This window comes from Phoenix dactylifera, chromosome 3, assembly GCF_051530095.1.
Source record: "Phoenix dactylifera cultivar Ajwa chromosome 3, Ajwa_hap1_PhDact_Kaust_v1.1, whole genome shotgun sequence".
NCBI lineage: Eukaryota > Viridiplantae > Streptophyta > Magnoliopsida > Arecales > Arecaceae > Phoenix > Phoenix dactylifera.
This window is the reverse complement of record NC_143192.1, coordinates 52,922,222-52,948,048: the sequence shown is the minus strand read 5'-3', so window position 1 is coordinate 52,948,048 and position 25,827 is coordinate 52,922,222. Positions and strand designations below refer to the sequence as shown.

Below are 25,827 nucleotides of genomic sequence, written 5' to 3'. Positions count from 1 at the left end.
TTGACACTCTTCTGTATTATGATTTAAGTGTCTTCATAATATCATTCAAATCTAATCAAATATAATTTCAGACATCATGATTGATTCATAAGGTCCGCTCCAATACCTTATGTAATGATGCAATGCATTATTCAAAAAAAAAAAAAACCAGCCAGAAATTATTACTTGGATTTATTTTCATGTAGAGTCAGAAATACTGTATACATCTCTTTTACTGTTGCATACTTCTATCCTAGGTATGCGTCTGCATCGATTCTTATATTTGTATATATTTCTCATATCTTGCAATACTTTATATTTTGGAATCAACTCCTCTTTTTACCAAAAAAAAATAAAAATAACATCCATGACAACCCAGGTCCCAACCTCCTTAGCTTCTAGAGGAACGCCGGGCACCTCTCTTTATTTTATTAAACTCAGATGCCTCCAACAGTGGGGGTTAAAAAACAGGCAAAACTTTCCATTAGATATTTGTCATTCTTGGTTACAATATTCTTTGAATTATGGAAAAAAATCTAGAATCATTAGCAATTTTTCTCTTGACCAGATAATTCTCTTAATTATCCTTCAAGAAAGAATTAATCTACAACTATTCGATTATTCTCCAATTATACATAAATTTTATGATTTATTCATGAAATATTGATGATTTACTTAAAAATAATAAACGCTACAAAGTAATGATATCATATAATGTTGCTAGTGCTGATTTTTTTGCTATCATTTATTATTTTTTTATCTCTTAAATTTATTTTTAAATAATAGACTCAGATATGGTGAGTGACAGAGTGGCCTTTCAGGATAGGCATATATTTAGGAAGGCCAACAGGGCCACAGACTAGGTGGCTTCTTATGTGGCATGTCACTCCAGAGATACCCTATAGGTCGGAGAGGAGAGTTGCTCAAAACACTTCGAGATTTGTTGTTTTCTGATTTTATTGGGTGTATCATCTGTACTCAACTGTATGAAGCGTTCGTTTTCAGCAAAAAAATAATAAAAACAATAATAATAATAATAGACTCAAAAATATTTTAGAAAACCTACTCTTCTATTTTATTACTTTTTAATTCTTTATTATCCAAATTCTTTCCGAACTTTTGATAACTTTTTAAATTTCTTTTAGTAAATTTTGAATCATTATGTCCGTTCCTTAATTTTTTAACTATATTGTGATCCAGCGACCCATCTTTTGGCACATCCAAAAGGTATAGATGCTCGTCAACTACAATAAAATGCTTGGGGCCGGTCTTTTATTCTAGAAAGCTCGTTTCTATTTCTTGGGACCTCATGTTGCTGCTGCACCAGAGGTTGATGAACACATAACCTATATGACTTGAAATTGATGCTTGGGGCATTAAGTTAAAGAAAATTTATGGAATGGATATTTCCCTGGCCAACTCTGAATCAAGTGTACACTAAGCCCTATTCTTAGTTTATTTTCGTATATGGATCGAGTTCGGCAGAAGCCATCAACAATGCCGGCAATAAAATTGGCGATGAAAGCATCGCAAAGATCATAATCTATCAGGGTGGCATCAATGATGGCCTTGCAGGTTAGATAACATCTAATTGATGCCTAACTTATTCTTCAACCTATGGTGTATGTTATTCAAAGGGGAATTTTTTTTTGAAAACTGAACTTTTTAGCACTTGTTGAAGTTTGTGGTGCGGCTGCCACTACTATTAACATGGTTCAGGATACATGACTAGTTTTAGGTGAAGCTAAATGATATTAGGGTAATGACCTTTTTCTCTCCTATCAAACTAAAACCTAGAACTAGAATAGCAAACAGTTAGCTCCCTTAAGGATGTAGATAAAGAATTTATATAAAAGTATCATAAGTAAGTCTGCTATAAGGATATGTTTGGTTGGAGGGAGCTGGGTTCTGAAATGGGAATGTGAATAAGTGTCTCCCACTCGAGCCATCTGGTTGGAGAGAGTCCTAATTCTTATTCCCATTCTATGGGGGAATGGAAATAATGCCCATATCCTCCAAAATCCAATCCCGCCTCTTTTCTTAGTAATCAAATCCCATTTTACAAGATTTACTTTAAAAATTATTTCTCTAAAAATATCTCTCTATTTAATTGTTTTTTTCAAAAATACCTCGCTGCTTAATGGATTTTTTGATTCTGATTTTAGTCATGAACGAGACACAGGGAGAATATGGCTATTCCGATTCTAGTCGTGAACCAAATGCATCATAAAATTCTAGAATTTAGTATTATGGCATTTAAGCCGGTTGGAGATTCTTTCAACTTTCCCATTGAGCCAACCATTCCCAATAGGAACTCACAGAAGTTACATGGGGAGCAAGTTACCAAGGAAGCAATTGAAAGAACAAAAAAATATTGCGTCACACAAACTAACAGTCAATATTTAACGTAGGACTATATGTCAATCTTTTGATACTTAGGACTCATTTGGTTCATAGGAAGAGAAGGAAGAAAAGTGTAGTTAATGAAAAAAGAAAGAAATACCTCATATTTGGTTGGAGTTTTCAAAGAAAAAAAAGATAGAAAAGTAAGTTTTTCATGGAAATAACATTCTCATATTTTATTAAAAAAATCTGTGAGAAACGAGAAAATGACTTTGCCATGAAGTATTTTTTTTTCATAAATGCCCTTAAACTTTTAGATAGAATGAGGTAAAATCTTTTTTTTTCTTTAAGAATATAATAGATATTTTATACAAAAAAAAATAGATGCTTAACTAAATATAAGCCACTCTTCAATGTGTCCTTTTTTTTATGGTCAACCAACATGTAAAACTACTTTTTCAGACATCATATATCCAAGCATCAGCTTCTTAAAAAAATTATTCTAGTGAAAAATTTTCGCAAACTAAACTGCATTCTTAAAGATCACTTTCAATCATTGGAGCAGGTTGCCACCGACTGGTTTCTTAATAACCTGCAGATATTGCTGTTGCAATGCAGCTGCATGCAATTGACATTTAATATTTTTAAGAATGATTCTTCAGCAATCAGGGCAATTTATTTGTCTCACACCTTCTTTGTTGAAGAGTGATGACTAATGAAAAGATTTAACTATTTTATTATCACAATGAAATTTAGGTGGCTTGCCACCATTAATTTTGCTGTAAAAGAATTTAATGCAGATGACAAGGCTATGCATTTGCGTATTTATTTGGGTAGGCAAACAAGGTGACAAAAAAGCAACGACTCATCTGGCTGGCAGCCTAACCTCTATAGAAGAGAACTCGAATACAGTCCTGTGTAGCAGCAAATAATCACCATATTGCTCAAAAAACACTATATATGAAAAATAGTTTGCTAATCAAGGATGCATAGTATGTAGTATCCAAATATGAATTGTGACACATAGAAACGGATTAATATTATTGTAAGGAAACAAAAATTAATCAGAATTGAGGCAGAAACATGTCATGTTTAAATCTGTTATGGTAGGTTTTATGTGGTTAGCTTTGGATGTGTCTGCCAAATACCTGAACATGGCAAGAAATGGTAGCGTGTTGTTGTCCCTGTCTTCTCTTTTCACTGGAAGAGATTGAAAAAAGAAAAAGGGAAAGCATTCCCCGTTTATGTCAGCACATCTGCACAAGATCACCATAATATTTGGTCATTGCATGCTTTATGATATGAATATTAATTGACTATTTATTCTACTATTTGCTTTACGAGATGATAAGATCTTCTACATGTTTGTAAAGAGAGTTTTCTATGATATTTGAAGTTGATGTAAAGTGGAGTCTCGACTTTTTGCTCACCTGATGCTTTAAGGCTTTAAAATTGGATAGCAATCCAAGATAAGGCTGCAAATGAGTCGGATTGACCCGTGATCCGACTCGATCCGATCTGATTCAAAGAACCTGTAAGGTCTGGTCGGATTCTAAAATTAGACATGTTTTATCTTTTGGGCCAGATTTGGGTTTACTAAATTCTAACCGGATTTAGATTTTTTTTGGATTGAGGTCGGGTTATAAATAGACTCGATCTGACCCGAATGACCTATTGGGTCATAAATTTTAGCTATGGACTTAACCCGACTCAATCTTCTATTGGTCTAGGTCTAAGTCAAACAATAAGACCCAAATAAGAAATCGAGCAGGTCGGAGTCATTCATGACTCGCTCCGATCCAATCTATTTGCACTTCTAATCGAATATGACCCCCATGACAATTTAAGTCCCAACCTCCTCTGCTTCTAGATGGACGGCCTGGGGCCCATGCTTTTCAGTATATTAATCTCAGATCTCTCTGATGGTGGAAAAATATGTGACACCTCCTAAGAATATATTCTAGTGACCCGGCATCTACATTGACATGGTCCCCTCCTGAACATTTTGGCGCATCCCGGAGGTAGCATATATAAAGATAGCCTGACCAGAGCTTCTAGAAAGCATATATTTTTACTCTTGGGATGTCATGCTCCCTCTGGCATTCTTCCACAAAACCAGGTAACAACTACTCAGCCCATACATAAGGATCATTAAGCTAATATTCATGGATATATGCTTTTTTGATACTATACTTGTTCCCTGGTTAGGTCTGAATTCAATGCACCAGAAGCTCTTAACCTTGTTTAGTATCGAGGGATAGGAATCTGATGACCAAAGCCACATGGAGGTTGGAGTATCGATGTGACCAGATATTAGATTAATGAAGAGGGTGATGCATAGAGACATTTTACCGAAGGTGGCATAGAACATGGCTTTGGACGTGGAGATACATGATGTCCGATTGATGGCCGGCCTGCATGACAATGTGTGGGCAGCATGGTTCCGGCTGCAAACCATGCCATATCACGTCATCTTTCTTCCTTTTTTTTCTCTCTTTATATATATATATATATATACGGGTTGTAAGAAATGCCGCTTCTATGGTATGAGAATTTGTGTGAGCATGTGTTCAGTCCTATATTAGTTATTCGTTGAGAGATCTCGAGTACTTATATAGGATTAAAAAACCTAAATAATAACTTCTCATTGGCCATTTTGGGTGAGGTTCTGTATTATTATAAATGGCATCAGAACGAACTCTGCCCGTAGCTTATGTAGACTAAAGAACATTGCAACACGGGTTCATGAAAACTGATCACGGGCTGATCATGATGCTTTCTGATTAGATTTGAACCCTTAACCTGACGAGAATGTTAGAGCTTTAATAGCAAAAATATGTGAGGAACCGTGTGAGAAAAAAAATATCTTTCGGCTAGCCATTTTGATCCCATCTTATTTCATGGCTCAAGCTTGAAATTATAATTTTATCCAATCCAATCGGTCCACTACTCTATCCTGGTTAGCTCTTCAACCCTATCCGATCTAAAATTTTACCCATCCAATCTTATCCCGAGATAAGTATAAAGCATATGAGGGTAATAATCTATCCGGTCCGGACATGATCCAAGCCCTCCCTGGTCTGCACTATCGTAGGGAGAACAATAGTTAGCACACATTCTAAAGCACTTGATTATGACGACAAAACCAACCTTCTAGATGACGAGCATAAAATATATTTTTTTTCTGAAAAAAGTAAAGCACGAAATTTAAATGCCTTGTGGCCTGCACTGAAGCCATGTGGACCATATCTCTGCACGGATAATAAAACGAATCTTACCTGCCCTTCCGTCTATGACCGGGGCACTTTTAATCTGTGAGATAATGCAATATATGGGAACTTGACGTCAGGTCCAGAGCTTGTCGCATTGATTTAATTTTCTGTTGTATGATCCCTTTGATGCGCTACACGTGGTACTCGATTTAATCATACTCATACCCTATGTGGCACCCTGTGAGAGAACCACGTAGCTGTTTTATTTCTCTTGCATTGTATTTTATCGTCCGACCCACATCCATTTTTTACCGATTTACTAAAATAAATAAATAAAACCACGAGGTGCCACATGTCTTTTTTTTTTTTTTTTCCTAGGAAAAGGGGAAGGAACTAGAGAGGAGGAAGGAACAAGCCAACCCCCACGTAGCAGCCTCCACTGGGCCTCCGTCCCGTCAGGAGAATGTTCGATGCGGGCAGAAATGACCGTATGTTGGGCACCCCGATCGATTTTACTCATACCCTCCCCACCCATGGGCCCGGTTCAGCTACCCCTATGGGCTCCGACTCGAATTCCATGTGTGATTACATCGCACCTGGCACCATCCCGGCTACTAGAGGTCCAAAAAGCGTTCTTATGCCTCATGTCCAAGCAGTAGCCGAAGCCACATTTTAATCAACGCTGCAGCGACTCGAACTTGGGACCATGAGAATAGAAATTACGCCCAGTACTACCAGGCTACCACCTTGGTGGCAGGTGCCACGTCTTTCATCGATAACATTCAATATATGAAATCAGCAAATATTTTTGTGATATATAATTAGCCCGATAACTGCATCGGAGTTTGAAAGATATTTGAATTGCCAAACTGAAGGAGCAATGGTTGCTTGTCTTTTCGAATGCTTGCTAATATTTTTTGCAAGACATAGATATACATGTGATCTAATGAGTTAAAAACCTTCCACTTGTCATGTATAACGAACATAGAGTGTAGTTTTCATGGTTTATAGCCACAGTGCAGCTAGCTCTGATGACAGCCTTTAGTTGAGGGATCGCAGATGTATCTTTCGCATGAATCTACCAATGATCACCCATCGCTCAAATCTCAAAGTACTTCAAACTCCTCTTTCATCCATTCTGCGCAGATCTCAAAGCAATCAGTGGATGATCTAGTGGTAGATTTGCGTGTAGGAAGGTGAATTCTTTTTTGGGAGGATACGACTTTGACTTTTAGGAGGCATTTGGTTTGCGATTGGAATGAGAATCAAAACGGATTGGAATGATAACCGGAATGGCTTATCCCTCAACATATTTGGTTCATAATTGGAATTGAAATTGGAATCAAAATGGACTTTGAATTCTGGTGGAGAGTTTGGATTGAATTTTGGAGAATTGAAGTATTCCATTTTTCCTGAAATCGGAATGGAATGAGATTTTTCCAAACCAAATAGTTGGAACGGGAGTCAGTCATTGATTATCCCCATTTCTATTCTAGAGTCCAAATCTCTTTGATGGGGGAAATATTGGACACCCCAACCTCAGCCTTGACCGACCTCTCTGTCCTCGGACGTAAACCAAAGCAACCGACTTCGGCTTGGTGAACAACTTTAGCTCCGACCGAGGAGTTGCCGGCTATAGAGAACAATCAACACACGTCGATAAGGACTAATAGCCCCAATAACCGACAGCTCTAGCAGTCCGCAATAGTGGCGGTATCACATTCTACGCCTAACTAGCGTACTCTATCGTCCACGTAGACTGGTACCTATACTGCAATCATACCACGAATCATTGTCCGGCCATCATTGCACGCTACATCGGCTCAGGTAACGACAAATTAGCTTCTCTATATAAGGGGAGCAATCCTAGGAACCTCAGCTACACAATATACACACAATACACTACTATTCTTACATAACCCTTATTCTGCTAAAATATCTTTCTTCCATATTGTTGCCTCATTATTCTGACTTAGGTATCGGAGTTCTTTCGCTGAAAATTTTCCGGCAAGTGGACTTTTTATAGGCTACCCAATAAAAGAGTCCAATGCTCAACTCCTCAACCAGCCTGCTCAGTCCGTCTTCAGCCGACCTCAGAGTCGTTTGAGCTGCACTCTTACCACGGTCCGAATACGACGGCAACACCTCCAAACCTAGAGATGGGCACTGGGCCGGGCCGCCCACGGCCCGGCACGGCACGGCACGAAGCGGGCCGTGCCTGGCACGGCCCGCCAGCTACAGTGACGGGCCGTGCCTGGCACGGCCCCTTTGATAGGGCCGTGCTGGGCTAGCGAATCCTGGCCAGCGGGCCGTGCCAGGCACGGCCCGCTTCGGGCCTGGGCCGGCACGGCCCGGTCTAGGCACGCGGGCCAAGCACGGCACGGCCCGCGTGCCAGCACGGCACGGCCCATAAGGGCCTGGGCCGGGCTGGCACGCGGGCCTGGCACGGTCCGGGCCTGGGCCCGGCTCGGCCCGATAAAATTTTTTTAATACATTAATAAATTATGAACACTAAGAAATCTTGATTTATGAATATAAAGCCACCTTAATGGTGGGGGGTTTGGCATAGACCCCTACCAGTTTATTAATTTCAATCAAAATGGTACATGAAGGGAGGTTTGGACCTTGGTCTGACCTCTAGATTCTAGAATACAATAAGAAACTAAGAAAGGGCCGAGGTTTGGACCTTGGTCTGACCTCCAGAATACAATAAAAATGTACAATTATAAAAAATTAAGAAATCTTACTAATCATCAGTGATTCAGTGAATCAGTATTCACTCTTCAGTCTTCAGTCTTCAGTCTTCAGTAGTGTTTGTATCATCATCATCAGAGGATGTTGTATTATGTCCACCTTTATCTTGAAGTCTTGCCTCAGCATCCAGCCAATCCTTGAAGCAGAGAAGCATCTCCACCGTTTCGCCCGTCATCCTACTTCTCTTTTCGTCAAGAACACGCCGACCTGCACTAAAAGCGGATTCCGATGCTACCGTGGACATCGGCACAGCTAAAATATCGCGTGCAATTGCAGACATAACAGGATATTGATTTCTAACACTCTTCCACCAAGATAATACATCTAGATTCTCTATTTGATTTTCATCATATGCAGACTGAAGATCATTTCGTAAATAAAATTCTAGTTCACTACTTAAAGATGAAGAAGATGAAGAGGAACTTGAAGCATGTGTGTGTCTTCTCTGTGCAATGAATGAAAAAATAGATGATGAACGAGAACTACTAGAAGGAGGAATAGAGGTTTGTATTTGTGTTCTAGATCCACGAATTTTTTCATCATATATAGCATAAATATCATAAAGAAGTTGTCTTACCTCATCTTTAGCAGATTCAGCATCTTGATTCATATTTTCAGCGTATGCATCAAGTAAAATTAGCACGCCATTTAATTTAACTCTAGGATCAAATACAGCAGCTAAGTTATGCATAGGACATATCCTGTCCCAATACTCATTCCATTTAGATTCCATTAGGTGAATAATAGGCATTAAAACATCATCATATCTATGTTCTGCAAATTTTTGACTAATTATATATGCTTGTTGTAAAAATGAACATGAAGTAGGGTAATAAATACCAGAAAGAACATTGGTAGCATTATAAAAACTAAGCAAAAAATCTTCCAAAATTTTTCCTTTATTCCAATCAGTTTCAGTCAATGTAAATCCTAATCCACGATCATTAATATATGCACTTAATAAATTTTTATATGGGTATGCATCATGTATCATGCTATATGTGGAGTTCCAACGAGTAATTACATCAAGTTTAAATTTTTTAAAACGTTTACCATGATTTATGCATAATTCCTTAAATTCTTGAAGTCTTGATCTAGAAGCATGAATAAAAGAAACTGCATTTCTAATTTTTGAAATCACATCTTGAATCATGCCCATGCCAGCTTGAACAGAAAGATTTAAGATATGACATGCACATCTAATATGCAGTAAATTTCCATCTAATATGGGATGCAATGAGTCTCTTAATAATACAACAGCAGAATTATTATTAGATGCATTATCAAAAGTAATAGACATAATTTTATCATTAATATTATATGAACATGCAGTTTGATAAATTATATTTGAAATTTGTTGCCCAGAATGTGGAAAATCAAAAGCACGAAAAGCAAGAATACGTTTATTTAATTGCCAATCATTATCAATATAATGAGCAGTAATGGCAATAAAAGAATTACTACCTACAGATGCTGACCAAATATCAGAAGTTAATGAAATTTTTACATTTAAAGTAGAAAGTGTTTCAATTAAATTTTGTTTCATTGCTAAAAAATTGGTCATAGCTACTCTTCTAAATGTACGCCTACTAGTTCTTTTGTAAGCAGGTTGTAGGTTTAATTGAACATATTCTTCAAAATTAAAAGATTCACATAAACTAAAAGGTAATTCATCCTTGACTATCCATTTTACAAGTGCTTTTCTTTGATTTTCATGATTATATGCAAAATTACCTACAAGTAATCCCCCTTGTATATTAAGGCTACTTTGAGTTTGAGCATGAGAATCATGCATCCTATGACTCTCTTGATGTCTTTTTAAATGCCCTGTTCCCCCACTACTACTACAACTATAAAGTTTGGCACATTTTTTACATTTAGCTTTCCAGACTCCCTCAACCATAACTCTATCAAATTCATTCCATACAGTACTAGTCCTCTTACGAGAAGAGGTTTGACCTTCACTCGGTTCACCAGTTCTAGAGGAACTAGGAACAGGGGGTTGGGGATTAGTTTCTTCCCCCTCAGAAACAGGAATGCCAAACTGACTTTCCTCAAAAGATGACATATCTATGATTAATTCAAAAAATAAAAACTAACCGCAAGGAGGAATTGAGTAGAGGGTCGGAGGGCAGAGGCAGCGCCGAGATTCTGAGCTTCCTCTTGTGCTCTCAACAGAAGCGACCTTCTCTTCTCAACAGGAACCTCCTCTTGTGTAGCACTTGAACAAACTAAAAATTAAATTGCTAGAAGAGCACTTTAGAAGAGAGAAATAATAGCAGTAGAGAAGGAGAGAATGAGAGGTTTGGTGTGGTGAGAATGAGGGAGGAATGGGCTATTTATAGAAGCCCAAAAAAAAATTTTTCCCAAAATACCCCTCAATTCAGCCGTTATAGGACTGTTGGGAGGGGCAAAACCGTCTTTTTCCCGAAAATAGCCGTTGGAAACGGCTATTTTCTTCCTCCCTCTCCAGACGGGCCGTGCCAGGCACGGCCCGTCTGGAGCCGTTGCGGGCCGTGCCAGGCACGGCCCGTTTAGAGACGTTGCGGGCCGTGCCAGGCACGGCCCGTTTAGAGACGTTGCGGGCCGTGCCTGGCACGGCCCGTTACCGCCCGTTACGGGCCGTGCCTGGCACGGCCCGTGCCGTGCCGTGCCCGGCCCGGCCCACCAATAGAGGGGCCGGGGGCCGGGCCGGGCTTGCCTTCCGTGCTTCACGGGCCGTGCCAGGCACGGCCCGTTTAGAGTTTTGGCCCGGGGGGCCTGGGCCGGGCCGGCCCGGCACGGCCCGTTGCCCAACTCTATCCAAACCCAACATGCCTTTAGTCTATTGAAAAACAAGACGACGGACCCATAGGCTGGATAAGGTTCGGACATTCTATCCAACTTGCAAAACTTTCTCGCCAACCATTTGGGGTAAGCTCCGAGGTTCCACCGGATATTACCATATTTATGGCTAAACCTCAACTACGTCCTCCCAACTGTCAATCAGTGCACAATAATTATACATCCCTTTCTCATTCGTTTCGCCACTTGCCAATACAATCGTCCGAGCCGAATTCCTGTGGCTTTTGTTTTTCCTTTAATTTCTGAAATAGGGGAAAAAATCCACTTGTATCTCTATCATATGGATGGATCATCCTGACTAGAAGTATTTCATCATATTTTTGCTTTTTGAGGAAACTTGTCACACGTTGGAGGCCCATCACTTCCCGTTTCAGATTGAAAACTAAAATGAAAGAAAAACAATTTAATATGTGAGATATTGCTACCTTTCTATGTGCAGAGGGCTGGCTTATTGATTAAAATGTCCCTTAAAAGAAAAAAAATGCTAAACTTGTTTCCTATCATGGTTTTTCATCATACATAGAATTATTCTTTAATAATACACTTCATCAAAAAAAAAAAAGAGAAAGAAATATTTTTTGCTCATCCATGGTTGGAAACTATAGAAACCACTTACAATTTTTTGCAAATTTATTTTGAAATATAAGTAATACAATAAGTGGTGCATATGCTTGACTTTGTAGTTTGTAGCAGCTATCATGCAACCCGACATACTTTGCCTTGGGAACAGTGAAACCAACTCCTACGCAAGGTTCACAAAATTGAAGGAAAAGTGAGATTATTTGATGTCAAATAAATGTTTGAAATTTTGATCAAAGTTGAAAAGATCAATGTTGAAAAAAGTGAAGGGATATGATGATTTTCCTCCAAATATCTATATGGAAAGCCTCACACATGGATTTTCCATCACATATACTTGTTTTTTCGATATTTATATAGAATCAGTGTACTAATTATAGTACGATCTTACATCATACAACATAATGACATATATAATGTGTATGTGTCTTCGATCTATCCCTATTGTATGGGATTAAAATAAAAATTAATGATTATACGACCCAACTTAATTTGGTATCTACCACTAATTCTGTGTCACTATTTCGAACAATCCCCCATTTCTCGGACATTTTTGAATAAGAACAGCCAAATATAAAATTTAAAATACTAGCTAGCCAATAGAGGACAAGAAATTCTAAGAAATGGATATTTTTATGCTAAATTTGGAATTCCTAAGCTCTCCAACAACCCAAATATTACCAGTTGGACCACTTGCCTCCTTCATTATGCCTTCTTCCAACAACCAGTTCACTCTATACCCCCACAGAGAAAATCACAATCATTCACTCTCTCTCACACCTCCTCCCCTCGCATCTATCTCCTGTCGCTTATCCACGTAGCCACCTCAATGCGACGCATTGAACCCCCACTCTCCTTATCAAAGCCCTCTCAATTATGTAGATTGGAACCCCTCAACAAAGCCATTGACAAATAAAAAAAATATTTCGTACACTAAAAAAATCCCCAAGATATCTAAAATGGAATTTGTCCTCCTCCATTGTTTGGATCCTTCAACAAAAAACCCCAGCTTATCCTTCATCCTTCTGGCAAGTTTGGATCCTCTCAAGTTGTTGAATAAACTGTACAGTCTACTTGTCCACTAATAAAACCCCATGAATGTGTCTCGATTCTCTACGGTAAAATAGGTGGTATTTCATAGGATCCACTTGGACAGGCATTGTACTGAAAGGATACGAGCGCTCTGGTTGCGGCGCCCCGAGCGATTCGTTTCCTACTGCTTACCGTGCCGCAAAGGCTACAATCCTAACTATTCCAACCCCTTCAACTGCTGACTCCGCCAAGCCAAGTTGTAGCTATCCGCGGATAAAGTTATTCCCTTAACCACACTCGGCATAATTTTTATCATTACTTTCTATGTTGACTCTTAACCACGGTTAACCCCAATCCCCACTTCTATAAAGGAGGGGGTCTCGCATCCTGTCGCCGAACCCATCGCCCCCGCCTCCGGGATTTATTAAGATGACTGCTCCGATGATCGCCTCGCCCTCCCAGTTCCTTGGCCTACGGATCGCCCCTCCTCTCCCGCGCTTCGCTGCTCCCACGTCCCCTCGCTCTGCCACCTCCCTCCGCTCGCCGGGCATCTCCGCCGCGTACACCGCCGCGGCGGAGCGCCGGCCCGCCGACGCCCTCTCCCCGGCGGCGCCATCGCCTGTCGCCTCGCTCTACGACGTGCTGGGCCTCCCCGCCGACGCCACCGGCCAGGAGATCAAGGCCGCGTACCGGCGGCTGGCGCGCGCGAGCCACCCGGACGTGGTGGCCACCGACCGCAAGGGCACGTCGGCCGACGAGTTCATCCGCATCCACGCCGCCTACTCCACCCTCTCCGATCCCGACAAGCGCGCCGACTACGACCGCAAGCTCCTCCTCCTCGGCCGCCACCGCCGGGCCGTTCGCCGCCCGACGACGCAGCCGTCCTCCTCCTGGGCTTTCTCCCGCTCCCCGTCCTTCCCCGGCTACGGCCGTCGGACCTGGGAGACCGACCAGTGCTGGTAGATCGGCCGATCGGGATCCAGACCGGTGGAGCCGTCCGATGGGATTCGGACGGAAGGATCTAATCCTTTTTATAGGTCCCAATTTTAGCGGTAGATCTGTAGCCACGTGCGGGCGCCGGAGCCGTGAGATGATGTCGTCGGTCTTTGGACGGATCTAGTAGGCTAAGGTGGCGAGTGTGGATGGAAGCTCAACATAGTATAAAGCTGCCACGACCACCTTCTTCTTCTTCTGATTTCTTTTGGTAGTTGCTTGCAAAAAAACTTCCCGGTTCTGTAACCCTTCCTCATCTATGAGATTTGATATATGAGATATACTACTATTAACATAACGTAGTAGAAAAAGAGATGCTTAATTCTTCTCTTCTCTGTGTTTTTGGTTGGCTTTTTGATTTTCCTGTTTGGAATTGGTTAAGAGCATAGTTTGAATTAGTTCGGTGGAAGGTATTGCAACTCAATGCACGAGTAAGTTATAAGAAACCTAATTTTACGAAGAGTGCTGGACCCACGAAAAGAGTAAGAAGATTTATGTGGCATGCAGCACCCACCCATGACCCAACCTTCTTCTTGTGGGCTCTGTTTCAACACTTCGCAGACATACGATCCAAGCCAACTTTTTTCCATCAAAAGATACCAAGGAGAAGCCAACATCCATGTAGGATCTCAAAAAGATCGAGAGCATTGCATTCCCTCCCCTTTTTTCCTGATAATAAAAAGCAGGTTTATGTCTGAACAAGTGGAGCGGTACTGTTTTCCTACATCAACTTATGATGTCCGCAGCGGTGCTTTTCTCTATCATTTTTTGGAGATCCATCATTGCGCTGATTTCATACAACTGTTCGTTTGTTCTGCCAATTGTTCTTATATCCAATTTATCATCTACCGCATTAAAAGAAAGAAAGATTGGAGAAGGTACATGACAAAACTGACATACATAAGCAGTTTGTCCTATCTCGAGAATCAAGAAAGGATTTTAAACCTTGAGTATAGGACTGAAAATATATCAGTTTACCACTTTGGATTTACTCTTACCCCCTTTGCCCTGACAAGAACTTTGATGCATTTACTAGCCTGATCCGTTTGCAAATTTGAATCCCAGATCTATTATAAATTCATTTTTTATTTGATAAATTAGCTTACAAGAAATAATAGATCCTGCACTTCAATCTAATCTAGATTCGATCCGATCTAGCGGCGAAGACATTGTCAAACCAGAATTCTTGTGTTTTTCACTCTTTTCCTCTGGAAATCGCTCGAGATCTCTCAAAACGTAAGCAACCATCAATCTACTCATTTCTAATCCTCAAATAATTCATATAATAACATGGCAGGGCAAAACAAAGAAGGTAGCGTGCGAGAAGCAGAGAATGATGGGGAGCAATGCATAAGAGCTTCCCTTGTGAATGCCGAGTCAACAGAGAGGGAGAGGCGAGGAGAAAAAGTCACTGTAGAAGATAAGAGATTGACGAACTGTAAGTGGAGGCCGCTTGCCATTCCTGTTGGTGGCGTGGCTCCGGAACGAGTCTTTCGGCGATGACAGAAGTGATTACGAACTCCACCCATCTTCTATCCACGGTAATATATCCCAGCCTCCATTGGCCCCCGAGAGGTCTCCGTGCCCATCACTCTCAACATGCATTGGACTTCACAGCCGGCATGGACGAAGATAAGAAGAGTTGTTGGGGGATCAAAACTGGTGGGGTCGCCATTGGCTGGAAGGGGTGACTTCTACTCTACTACGTCCAGACGGAACCAGCAGCGTCCCCACTTTTATTCCAATAAATTATGCGGTATTGATACTGAGGACATATTCGTGGAAAGAATTTTTCTTCGTCTGAATATTATTTATAAAAAATTAATTCATGAGAACATGCGTCGGATGCCACGAAAGTATTAGGCCATCTAGATCAGGCATATTCTTTGAGAGGTGAACCAAGCGGCTGATTGGGTCACCTCCAACGCTGCCTAGTATTTTGGAAAGTTTCTATGGACCCAGCAAGCTTAAGCTCCTTTTGCTTTTTGTAGTTTTTTTGATAGAGATGTAATTAGCTGTGCTCATGCGAGAGTAATTTGAGCAGCCAACCCACCATAATAATAATAATAATTTTAACAAATTTTATTGATAATAAAAAAATAATTATGAGTGACTTATATTTGATTGTGTATCTATTTTTCTAAAAAAAATTATATAAAATATCTATTATATTTTTAATAAAAAAAATTTGTCTATAAATTTCGATAACTTAAAAATAATTTTAAAAAATATTAATTTTTAATTGGTAGAAAGTAGCTTTTGTATATTTTTTATAATTTTTTTAATAAAATACAAAAATTTTATTTTTATAAAAATATTATTTTTTATTTTAAAATTTTTTGAACTAAATAAGAAGTTTTTTTTTATTCATATTATTTTCCTGAAATGTAAACAAACAAGTCCTCATGTATAAACCGATTTGCTTTTAATGGGTCCTCTTGCAATCAGCTCTTCCAAACTAGGGTTTTGGAAGGATTCTAAGCTTCTAGAACATGGCCAATCGGCAATCCAAATCAAGGGAGACTTTGCGTCGATCAATGAGTCATCACAAGCATAAAAATGGCCACTACATGATGGTGGGGCGCATGGGTAGAAAGAAAAAGATAAAAATAAGGGGTGTCACAGGAGACTGATAGGGACAATTGACACTTTGACAGGACACTATCCACCCACAAGCCTTCAGCCTGACTTGGCTTTTTTTTTTTCCTTTTTTTTTTGTTTTGGGCAAGGGGTACTGCTCTGGGTCCCAATCACATTACTAAAAGAAAAGGCTTCATGCCATATGGCATGAGAGGGTTGGGCCATCTCATAGAGTCGGTGCCGTGTATATTGGGGTTATGGCATCAACGACATCATGAATTTAGTCCCCCGGAGTTTGTTTTACCCTCCGAAAGCTACGGTGAATGGCGCAGGACTCGGGAGCATCTCTGGGGCGCCCGCGCCAACATCAATTTGTCCATGTACCAAAAAAAGAAAAAAAAATATCCATTTGCCGTCCGCTTCGTCGTGGAGAAGCGTGCGTGTGGTACCTGATCACGATAATTCATGCACGAGCACGATACGCATCCTGATGGATCGGACTAATATTTGGAAAATTAGTCCCCCTTCTCTCTCTCTCTCTCTCTCTCTCTCTCTCTCTCTCTCTCTCTCTCTCTATATCTATATATATATATATATATATATATATATATATTAAGAAAAAAATTAAGGCAAAAGGGGCGGGTTAACCGATTCAATCGGCTTAGACCAGATCTAACCCATAGAGCTAGATTAGATTCTAAAATTGGACCCAACTTATTTACAAAATTTAGATAATTTTAAATTTTTAATATTACGACCTGAAGCTGTAAAATTATTTGTGCCCACAGACCGTAGCTCACGGAGAAGCAAATAAATTCTGAAGTCATAGATGGGTTGACTCGAACCAAATCTTATTTTTTTAGGTTGGATTTGGATTATACATGAATCCGACTCGAATGACCTATTGAGTCAAAAATTATAGCAGTGGATCGATCCGATCTTCTATTGGACTGGGTTTGGGTCCAAAATTAGGACTCAAATAAAGAATTGGGTTGGGTCAGGATCATTCTGATCCGGCCTGACCTGTTTGCATCCCCATAAAGAATAGATGGTATAACATCATATTTATTATCGAGTAGTGTCGAGCCAAACTGACTAATTAAAAACTTGAGCTCAACTTTGATTCAAAATATTTGAGCCTAGAAGTTGATTGGAAATCGAACAAATTTTAATATCCAAACTTCGGTCAAAGGATTTCCTTCAAGATTATAACAACAGTCAACGTGCTAAATTACGCAAGCCCAATCAATGTTAACTGTATATGTTGACAGGGGCTTAAGAAAGTTTTGACAGCTGAGATCTATTTATATGTAAGTAAAAATTTTTCTTGTAAATGCTTCGACCGCTTCCACTTTAGCACACTCGCATTAGGTTCAAGGCAAATCGTATGCGAGCTTGCTGTGGTGGTCGTTCCCTTTCTATCTTGCCAAACTCATGTCACCCCATCTACATATATTCATGCTGCCTTGCATCTTCTTGGACCCTTTGCACTGTTTACTTGTGGGATGCTTATAGGTGATAGACGCTTATTTGCGTCGGCTAAAGCACCATACCTCAACGCTTAATAAGCGTCGGAAAATTTTGGATTTTGCCGATGCTTTTATGTAGCGTCGGAAAAAACATTTTCTACTCAAATATTACTAACGTCGCTTCTGCGAAGCTTCGGGTAGCATCAGTAGGATATTTTCCGACGCTTATAAGCATCGATAAAGGATATAAAAAATACCAAAAAAATTCACTTTTTCTGTAGTGTTTGATGCATACTTAAACTTCAGCAAGATCCTCATGCCACCTTATTTGTTTGCTGACCTATTTGCTATGCTTGTTTATGGGCTGGGTGAATCCATAATCAAACCACAGCATCCTTTCTTTCATGTTATTGCTGTCAGCCGGGAGGTATATTTTCAGCATCTTTAGGCTTTGGTTATTCCTATTTGTTTTGTGTTGTAGCCCTGCTTAAGTTATCTAACTTCTGAGTTTGGATGTATGGTTTTTAATTCTAAATGTTGTAACTATCATACTCTGTGACGCTATTTTTATTTGGAATCCAGCTTCCAGCTCCTCTTTTTACCGAAAAAAAAATAAAAAACACGAACTATACCATTCACAGAAGTTGCCAAAGCAACCCGGCCCCCACAAAATGTTTTTGTGCCAACCTACTGCATTGCCTATTATCACCATCCTACTAATATTTTTGTCATTGAAGTTATCCGGATTGGGCTTACATTGAAGCCCCTATGCATTAATACCGCCAACAACTCATAAGCAAGGGGGGCAATGGCACCTAGGGCTAGATACCAAATTAACCTAATGTAGATACTTGAAATACTCAATAGAAAAGACTTTCTAAAGGTCAAACCGTTCAATTTGTAGTTCTTAATGTTAGAAACAATATATTAAAATTTTATTAAAATTAAAATAAAACCAACCATTCGATCATGCAGCAAAATAGCATATTTTTTTAAAAAAACTTCTCTATATTTTTACCATCGACCTCCCCATTCTACTGTTTTCACTCCCCGTTGTTGTGGTACTCTAACAAGATAAGGTCGTTCATGGCTGTGTGAAAGAAAACTGCCACATTATTTTTTTATTTATTTTAAATGATTTGGGTCTCACATGACGAGGGACCAATGTGTTTCACGTTGCATCAATAAAAGCTTTACTATATTCCGAGGACAAAATTAAAATAGTTGCGTAAGAAGACAAGACACCCATGGCGTTTTCTTGATATGAAAACTAATAAAGTTTAAGTGTAATAAAAGTGTACCTCTTTTCGAGCATCTAGATAAGCAATCAATATCATGAATCAACTTTCCTACATGAAAAAGATGCCAGATAGTGAGCTGCACCTAGGTGTTCCAAATAAGTTTGCTACGGTGGTGGTGTCCTTCTTCTACTTCTTCTTTTTTTTTTCTTTTTTTTTTCTTTTTTTTTTTCTGGTAAAAGTGGTGGTGTCCTTCGGTAACCTACTCCAAAAGAGATATATAATAAACTGCTGAAAGAGATGAAAAGATGATTCTTGAAAAAGAATCCAAGGTATTTGCGTTTTTTGACATGGAAAAGATACTAAAATTCTTTTTTGTAGCATTCAGCAAGATATTTCCGAGTCATTGTCCGGTGCAAACAGAAAAGAGTCTGAACACTTTATGCAAAGCTGCCGGACGGAGCCTTTATTCTGTCCTCATGCAAAAATTGATCGTTCTTCGAACATGGAGGCTGTTTAAAAGCATCTTGCATTACACATTTTAGGTCATGCATGTATGCTTGCTGGCTGAGTCATCTTCCATGCGGCTCAGCATATTGGAGAGGTATTTTAGGCTAAAAAGTTAGATATTCCTTCACCATTGACCAAGTATACTTTTCCTTAATAGCACTGGCTGGTAGATTGCTGATGTAAAAAAAAAAAAAAAGAAACTCCTGCGATGTACGGACCGATGCATCACGGGCTGTCCCGTCATACACGGAAAACTGCGAACCGGACCTTGAACCTGAGAGGATCAGAACTCATTCGAACTCCTAAATAGGTCGGCAAATGCTCTCTCGAACAGAGCCAAGAAAAGGACTGATAAGAAGGCTTAAAAAGATGAGAGAGAAAGGAGGGTAGCTTTTTTTTTTTTTTTTTTTCTACTTTGTCTTTTCACATGCAAAACTGGTAGCGTTGAGTGGGTGCTGGATTCCGGACCGTAAAGTTCTTGGAAAGGTTGAACCGCTCTTGTAACAGGACAATGCCAACCCATTCCCATGGAAACCACATGAATGGAAGTGGAGACAAAAAAAGAGGGTGGAGATGCATTGGGTCTACTCTTCCTTTTCTTCTTCTTCTTCTTCTTCTTTTGTTTTTGTTTTTTTAAGATAACCGGAGGCTAAGCCACCCTATTTATTGGATACGTAAGAGCTCCACTCTCAGTCTCTCACTGGCTGTTATTTCACCTCCTGTCTTTCATACGGATTCCACTAGTATTCATTTACTAACTTCTAGGACCCTGGACTTTTGGCAACTATTAAAGATGGGGCAGTGTCTTTCAATTAAATAAAAAATTAAAGAAGAAGAAGAAGATGGAACAGTGCCCATCAACCCAATCGTGTATCGGTAGCCTCTTATGGTGATAGTATGTGACGCTAACCATTAGAATGCGTCTGTGGCGAAAGCAGGAAGGTCGGGTGGCCTCAGTCGGCACGCCTGCACGGCGGTGGCCTCACCCTTATCTCAAGTTTATTATTTGTGGTATTTATATTTGAATTTTATTCCTAAATTATTCTAGTTTTCTATTCCAATTCTAGTTAGGATGGTTTGCTTTTTAATACTAATCCAAGTTAAGTTAAATCTTAAACTTAATATACTTCAGTTATTTTTTAGTTAGAGTGAAATTAATGGTGATATTTTTATCTTATGGTGGGAGAGAAAGAGTATATGTTCTTATAAAGGGGAGAGAGAGTTTAAAGATGGTTGGAAGAATTTTTGAAAGGCCTATTGGAGAGGCATGAAGTTTTCTTCGAGAAGATTCAAACTTATTATTTCGACCTTTTTTTTAATAAATTTATTTTCTGACTAATTTTTTTCTTCCAACATCTTTTACCTATCATCATTTTATGTATGTTTTCTGAATTCTGGATTGACACATTTGATCTACTTCAGGTAGTATGCCGTTCTACAACCCTCGTATATGCTTAGGTGGTGAAGTGGCGTGGGGCACAGAGAGGCTAGGTGACGACGTAGTGACATATGATCACCGAACCTCTATTGCGGGCACGCATGAAGGCGGTAAAGCATCGCAAGCGGTATTTCACCGAACCTCCATTGCATTATCACTTATATATATCAATACAGAGAAATTAAGATAGCTAAATATCATAATGATTCTAGTGTACATAAGTGCACACATATCTCGATTGGTAAAATGCGCTGATTACAAGAGGCGGTGCTTTGGTAATTGGGTAACGCTCGAGGATGTCAAAATCCTGCTGAGGTTAATCTTTTGTGGGTAGTGTTGGGCTTAAGTGGGCCTTAGTAACAAGAATTTGGGTCCAATCTGGGATAGCGAACAAAAATTGTTCACCTGGTTGGCACCATGTCCTCTTACGGAGAGTTTCGAAGTTCCATCCAAGATGGTAGTCTATTACCATCATATTTCTCAAAATATTACAACCAAGTTGATATCCACCCTATTCCAAAATGAAATCCACTTGAAAACAACCTATTTTAGTTCCAATCAGTGGCTAGGGTCATTAATTGGAGATGGACCATGTAAACAGTTGATATGAACCCAATCCAACCATAACCAATACAAGATGATATCCCCCACTCACCCTGACCTTGGCCTTATCCAGTTAATCCAACTCGCGATGTTCATGCTAGTTATTTGGGCCTCCAAGAGCGAAGTGCTCATGGTCTGCTCTTGTGGGCCTTCAGGCCATGCCAGTCCAAAGTCAGACAGGCCCTTCTCCAACAATAGGTAGAAGCCTGTCATTCGTTCAATTGAGTTATGGGCCTCGGGTTAGGCCGAACCTGGGCCCTACACAGCCCGAAGGGACAGTTAGCCGAGATGCCTAAGAATCGCATAACCAGCTGGCAACTGCTCGTCAAATCATGCACAGGTGGCAGTGTGTGCTCCTCTACTTCCACCGGACATTGATGGCTTGATGCTGGACGTGTAACGACGTGACAACGCATCAGTCTCCACCTGCCCCACCCTTTTTTTTTTGGTTCCGAATGCCTGGAGAATCCGGTGCGGTTTTTGCCCCACCAACGGTGGACAACTGCCACGTCATCAATTTCTAAGACGGGTACCTCAACTTCATCGAACAAAAATCATGTGGCGCGGACACAAGAGTTTTCTTTTTTTTTCTTTTTCCTTTTTTACCACTCATCTTGCATAAGAAACTCAAAAATCAGAAATTTTTCCTCTTAACTAGGTCATCACGGTTGAAATTAAAAAATAAAAAATAATTCATGTGCAGCATCTTTTTCTTTCTCATCAAATTTCTTCATCCCTCTTCTTTTCAGAGTCCTTTTTCATCTCTTCCAAATTCGTTTCTTTTTTCTAAAATCTTTATGCCTAAAAGTTCATAAGATCTAAAAAATGATATATATATAATTTATTATATTAGATAAAACTAAAAAACTGCATACTATGTATTAGTATTGATGACCACCATATTTTAAAAATTATGTATCGATTTACCTAAATATGTATATTGGCTTCCTAGCTGACTAATATACTTGATGTATATTACTCCGCCATGTAGTATATATTGGTAAAAAGCAAAGACTGTATATTAGTTTACTTTAAGGTATGAATTGAATCATTATTAAATATGTATCTAAGAAGATTGCAATATATATTAAGAAGTTGACAGGTGTGCATCGCTTCATCATATAATATGTACGGGTGAACATAAAATTCTGAAAATTATGTATCAATTTTTTTGTAGGTATGTATTGGGTTGCTGAATGATTAATTTGCTAAATGTGTATCATCCGATCAAAAGCTGTGTAATAAGTCTGAAAATAATATATCGATTTATCTAAATGTGTATATTGTCTAGCAACAAAAGTATATTTTGAAAATAAAAAATACCATATATATATTTTAAAATTTTAAATTATTAAATTGGTCATCTTATTAGTAGATAGAATCTCTAATTTTTATTTTTTAAAAAAAAATATATATGATAAAATAAGAGTTTGTGCTGCATTTCTTCTCGCCTCCCATTCGCGCGTGATCCATACGATTTTTGGAATAAATGAGAGCTGCCCGTCCCATTAATACTACATCTAGGTAAGTGGCACCCACCTGGAGCTGGTGGAAGTCGGGACCGTCGTGAACTGGAGTGAAGCTGTCTTTCCCCTGCCCCGGCCGCAATCGCCGGTGAGCTCGTTTCCTTTTCCTCTCTTCCCAAAAAAAGAAAAAGAAAAAGTTAATAAACAAATAAATTAACTCACTTCGACGACAAAACCCGGTGGAGCATAAGAAACTAGCGTTTGACCTCGAAAAGTCTTTCTTTCTTCCTCCTCTCCCATCTTCGGAGAACAGAAGAGGAGAAGATCGCATTCAAGCTTCTCCAAGAAGACCCCAAATCGAGAAATATCTATCTCGCCGTATTCTGCAGAGAAAAAGGTCCAGGATCGAGGTCCTCGATTCAGTCCCACGCCGGCGGATCGATCGGAGGAAAAGGAGAAGGAAAGGAAGGGAGTCGGGAGCAACAGGTGGTAGTGGGGGATTTAGGACGGGGGAAGGTGGAGGAGGGATGATGGGGGACGGGGTGAAGCAGATCCTCGCGAAGCCGATCCAGCTGGCGGACCAGGTGACCAAGCTGGCCGGCGACGCGCACACCAGCCGGCAGGAGTGCCTGGAGCTCAAGGCCAAGACCGAGAAGCTGGCGGCGCTCCTCCGGCAGGCGGCGCGGGCGGAGCTTTACGAGCGCCCCGCCACCCGCATCATGCAGGACACCGAGCTGGTCCTGGGGAAAGCGCTGGGCCTGGCGTGCAAGTGCCGCGCCCACGGCCTGATGCGCCGCGTCTTCACCATCATCCCCGCCACCGCCTTCGCCAAGATGTCCACCCAGCTCGACAACTCCATCGCCGACGTCTCGTGGCTCCTCCGCATCTCCACCGCGGGGGCCGACGACGACCAGTTCCTCGGGCTGCCCCCCATCGCCCAGAACGAGCCCATCCTCTTCCTCATCTGGGACCACATCTCCAACCTCCACACCGGCTCCGTCGACGTCCGCTCCGACTCCGCCGCCGCGCTCGCCTCCCTAGCCCGCGACAACCTCCACTACGCCAAGCTCATTATCGAGGAGGACGGCGTGGGGGCCCTTCTCCGCCTCGTCAAGGAGGGCAACGTCGACGGCCAGGAGAACGCCGCCCGCGCCCTCGGCTTCCTCGGTCGCGATTGGGAGAGCGTCGATCGGATGCTCGACGCCGGCGTCTGCACCGTCCTCACCAAGCTCCTGAAGGACGGGGGGCCCATGCGCGCCCAGGCGGCCGCCGCTTGGGCCGTCGCGGAGCTCGCCGGCAACCACTTCGCCTGCCAGGAACTCTTCGCCCAGAACAACGTCATCCGACTCCTCGTCGGCCACCTCGCCTTCGAGACCGTCCAGGAGCACAGCAAGTACTCCATCATCCCCGCCTCCAAGGCCATGTCCATCCACTCCGTCGTCGTCGCCACCACTGCGAACAAACCCGGTTTCGATGACGACAGAAGCAGCAGCAGCAGCGGCGGCCAATTCCGGCATCATCCCAATGCGCTGTCCCAAATCCATTCCGTGATCGAATCCACCATGGCCTCCGCCAAAAGCTCCAAAGCCGCCGCCGCCGCCGCCACGGCAACCAACGGCGCCGTGCCCCCCTCGAAGCCCATCCTCTCCTCCGGATTCGGAACCAAGGGGAGGGATTCGGAGGACCCGGCCACCAAAGCCGAGATGAAGGCGATGGCGGCCAAGGCGCTGTGGCAGCTGGCCAAGAACAACCTGGCCATCTGCAAGAGCATCACGGAGTCCCGCGCCCTCCTCTGCTTCGCCGTCCTCCTCGAGAAGGGCTCCGGAGAGGTCCGCTACAACTCCACCATGGCCCTCATGGAGATCGCCCGCGTCGCCGAGGACAACCCCGACCTCCGCCGCTCCGCTTTCAAGCCGACCTCTCCCGCCGCCAAGGCGGTGGTCGACCAGCTCCTCCGGATCGTCGACAAGGGCGTCTTGGACGAGCTTCTGATTCCCAGCATCACCGCGCTGGGGTGCCTGTCGAGGACCTTCCGGGCGACGGAGACGAGGATCATCGGCCCACTGGTGCGGCTGCTCGACGAGAGGGAAGCCATCGTGTCGAGGGAATCGGTGCTCGCGCTTACCAAATTTGCCTCCACGGATAACTTCCTCCGCGTCGAGCATTCCAAGGCCATCATCGAAGCCGGAGGGGCCAAGCACCTGGTCCAGCTCGTGTATCTCGGGGAACAATTGCAGATCGAGGCCTTGATCCTGCTGTGCCACATTGCCCTCAACGTTCCCGACAGCGAGGATCTCGCCCAGGCCGGAGTCCCCGCGGTGCTCGCCTGGGCCTCCAAGCAGGGCCACATGGTGCAGGACTTCAGGGTCGATTCCTTGCTGCCGACGGCCAAAGCCAAGATGGAGCTCTATCAGTCAAGAGGATCCAGATGACAAAATCACCATTACTAATCCAGTGCGAGCTTTCTTCTTCTTGGCCATCCAAACCTACCAGAGTGCATGTACATCATTTTTTTCTCATCACATTCTTGCTATGGTCTCAAGTAATCATGGACACCTATACTGTGATTAGGCTGGCTCTCGTAGGGATGATGATGTCTTTGTTTTTCTTTCTTTTAGGCCCCCCCAATTTAAGGAGTTTTGTAAGCTGGGTATATGGAGTGGATTTGTGTGCTTCTAATGTTCTCTTATTTGTTATAAATTTTTGTATGTTAAGTGAACAATTTTTATAAAAGCCACCCATGACTCTCTTTTGGTGGTCGCTTGCATAATCATGCAAGATGGTAAA

General features: G+C 41.5%; 2 protein-coding genes across 2 annotated transcripts; both read left to right on the top strand.

The window, feature by feature from the left end:
* The first annotated feature begins 13,117 nt into the window (after positions 1-13,117).
* LOC103706147 (chaperone protein dnaJ 11, chloroplastic) lies at positions 13,118-13,853 on the top strand. Its single transcript, XM_008790160.6, has one exon. It carries the CDS (start codon positions 13,173-13,175, stop codon positions 13,704-13,706), a length of 534 nt encoding a protein of 177 aa, XP_008788382.3. The 5' UTR covers positions 13,118-13,172; the 3' UTR covers positions 13,707-13,853.
* Positions 13,854-23,090: 9,237 nt separating this feature from the next.
* On the top strand, positions 23,091-25,827 carry LOC103706148 (uncharacterized). The gene is made up of 2 exons (XM_008790161.6): positions 23,091-23,188; positions 23,354-25,827. Exon 2 carries the CDS (start codon positions 23,568-23,570, stop codon positions 25,470-25,472), a length of 1,905 nt encoding a protein of 634 aa, XP_008788383.4. The 5' UTR covers positions 23,091-23,188; positions 23,354-23,567; the 3' UTR covers positions 25,473-25,827.

Bases quoted from the DNA above. Each gene is read 5' to 3' on its own strand.
- LOC103706147 (XM_008790160.6), top strand. From the start codon at position 13,173: ATGACTGCTCCGATGATCGCCTCGCCCTCCCAGTTCCTTGGCCTACGG.
- LOC103706148 (XM_008790161.6), top strand. From the start codon at position 23,568: ATGATGGGGGACGGGGTGAAGCAGATCCTCGCGAAGCCGATCCAGCTG.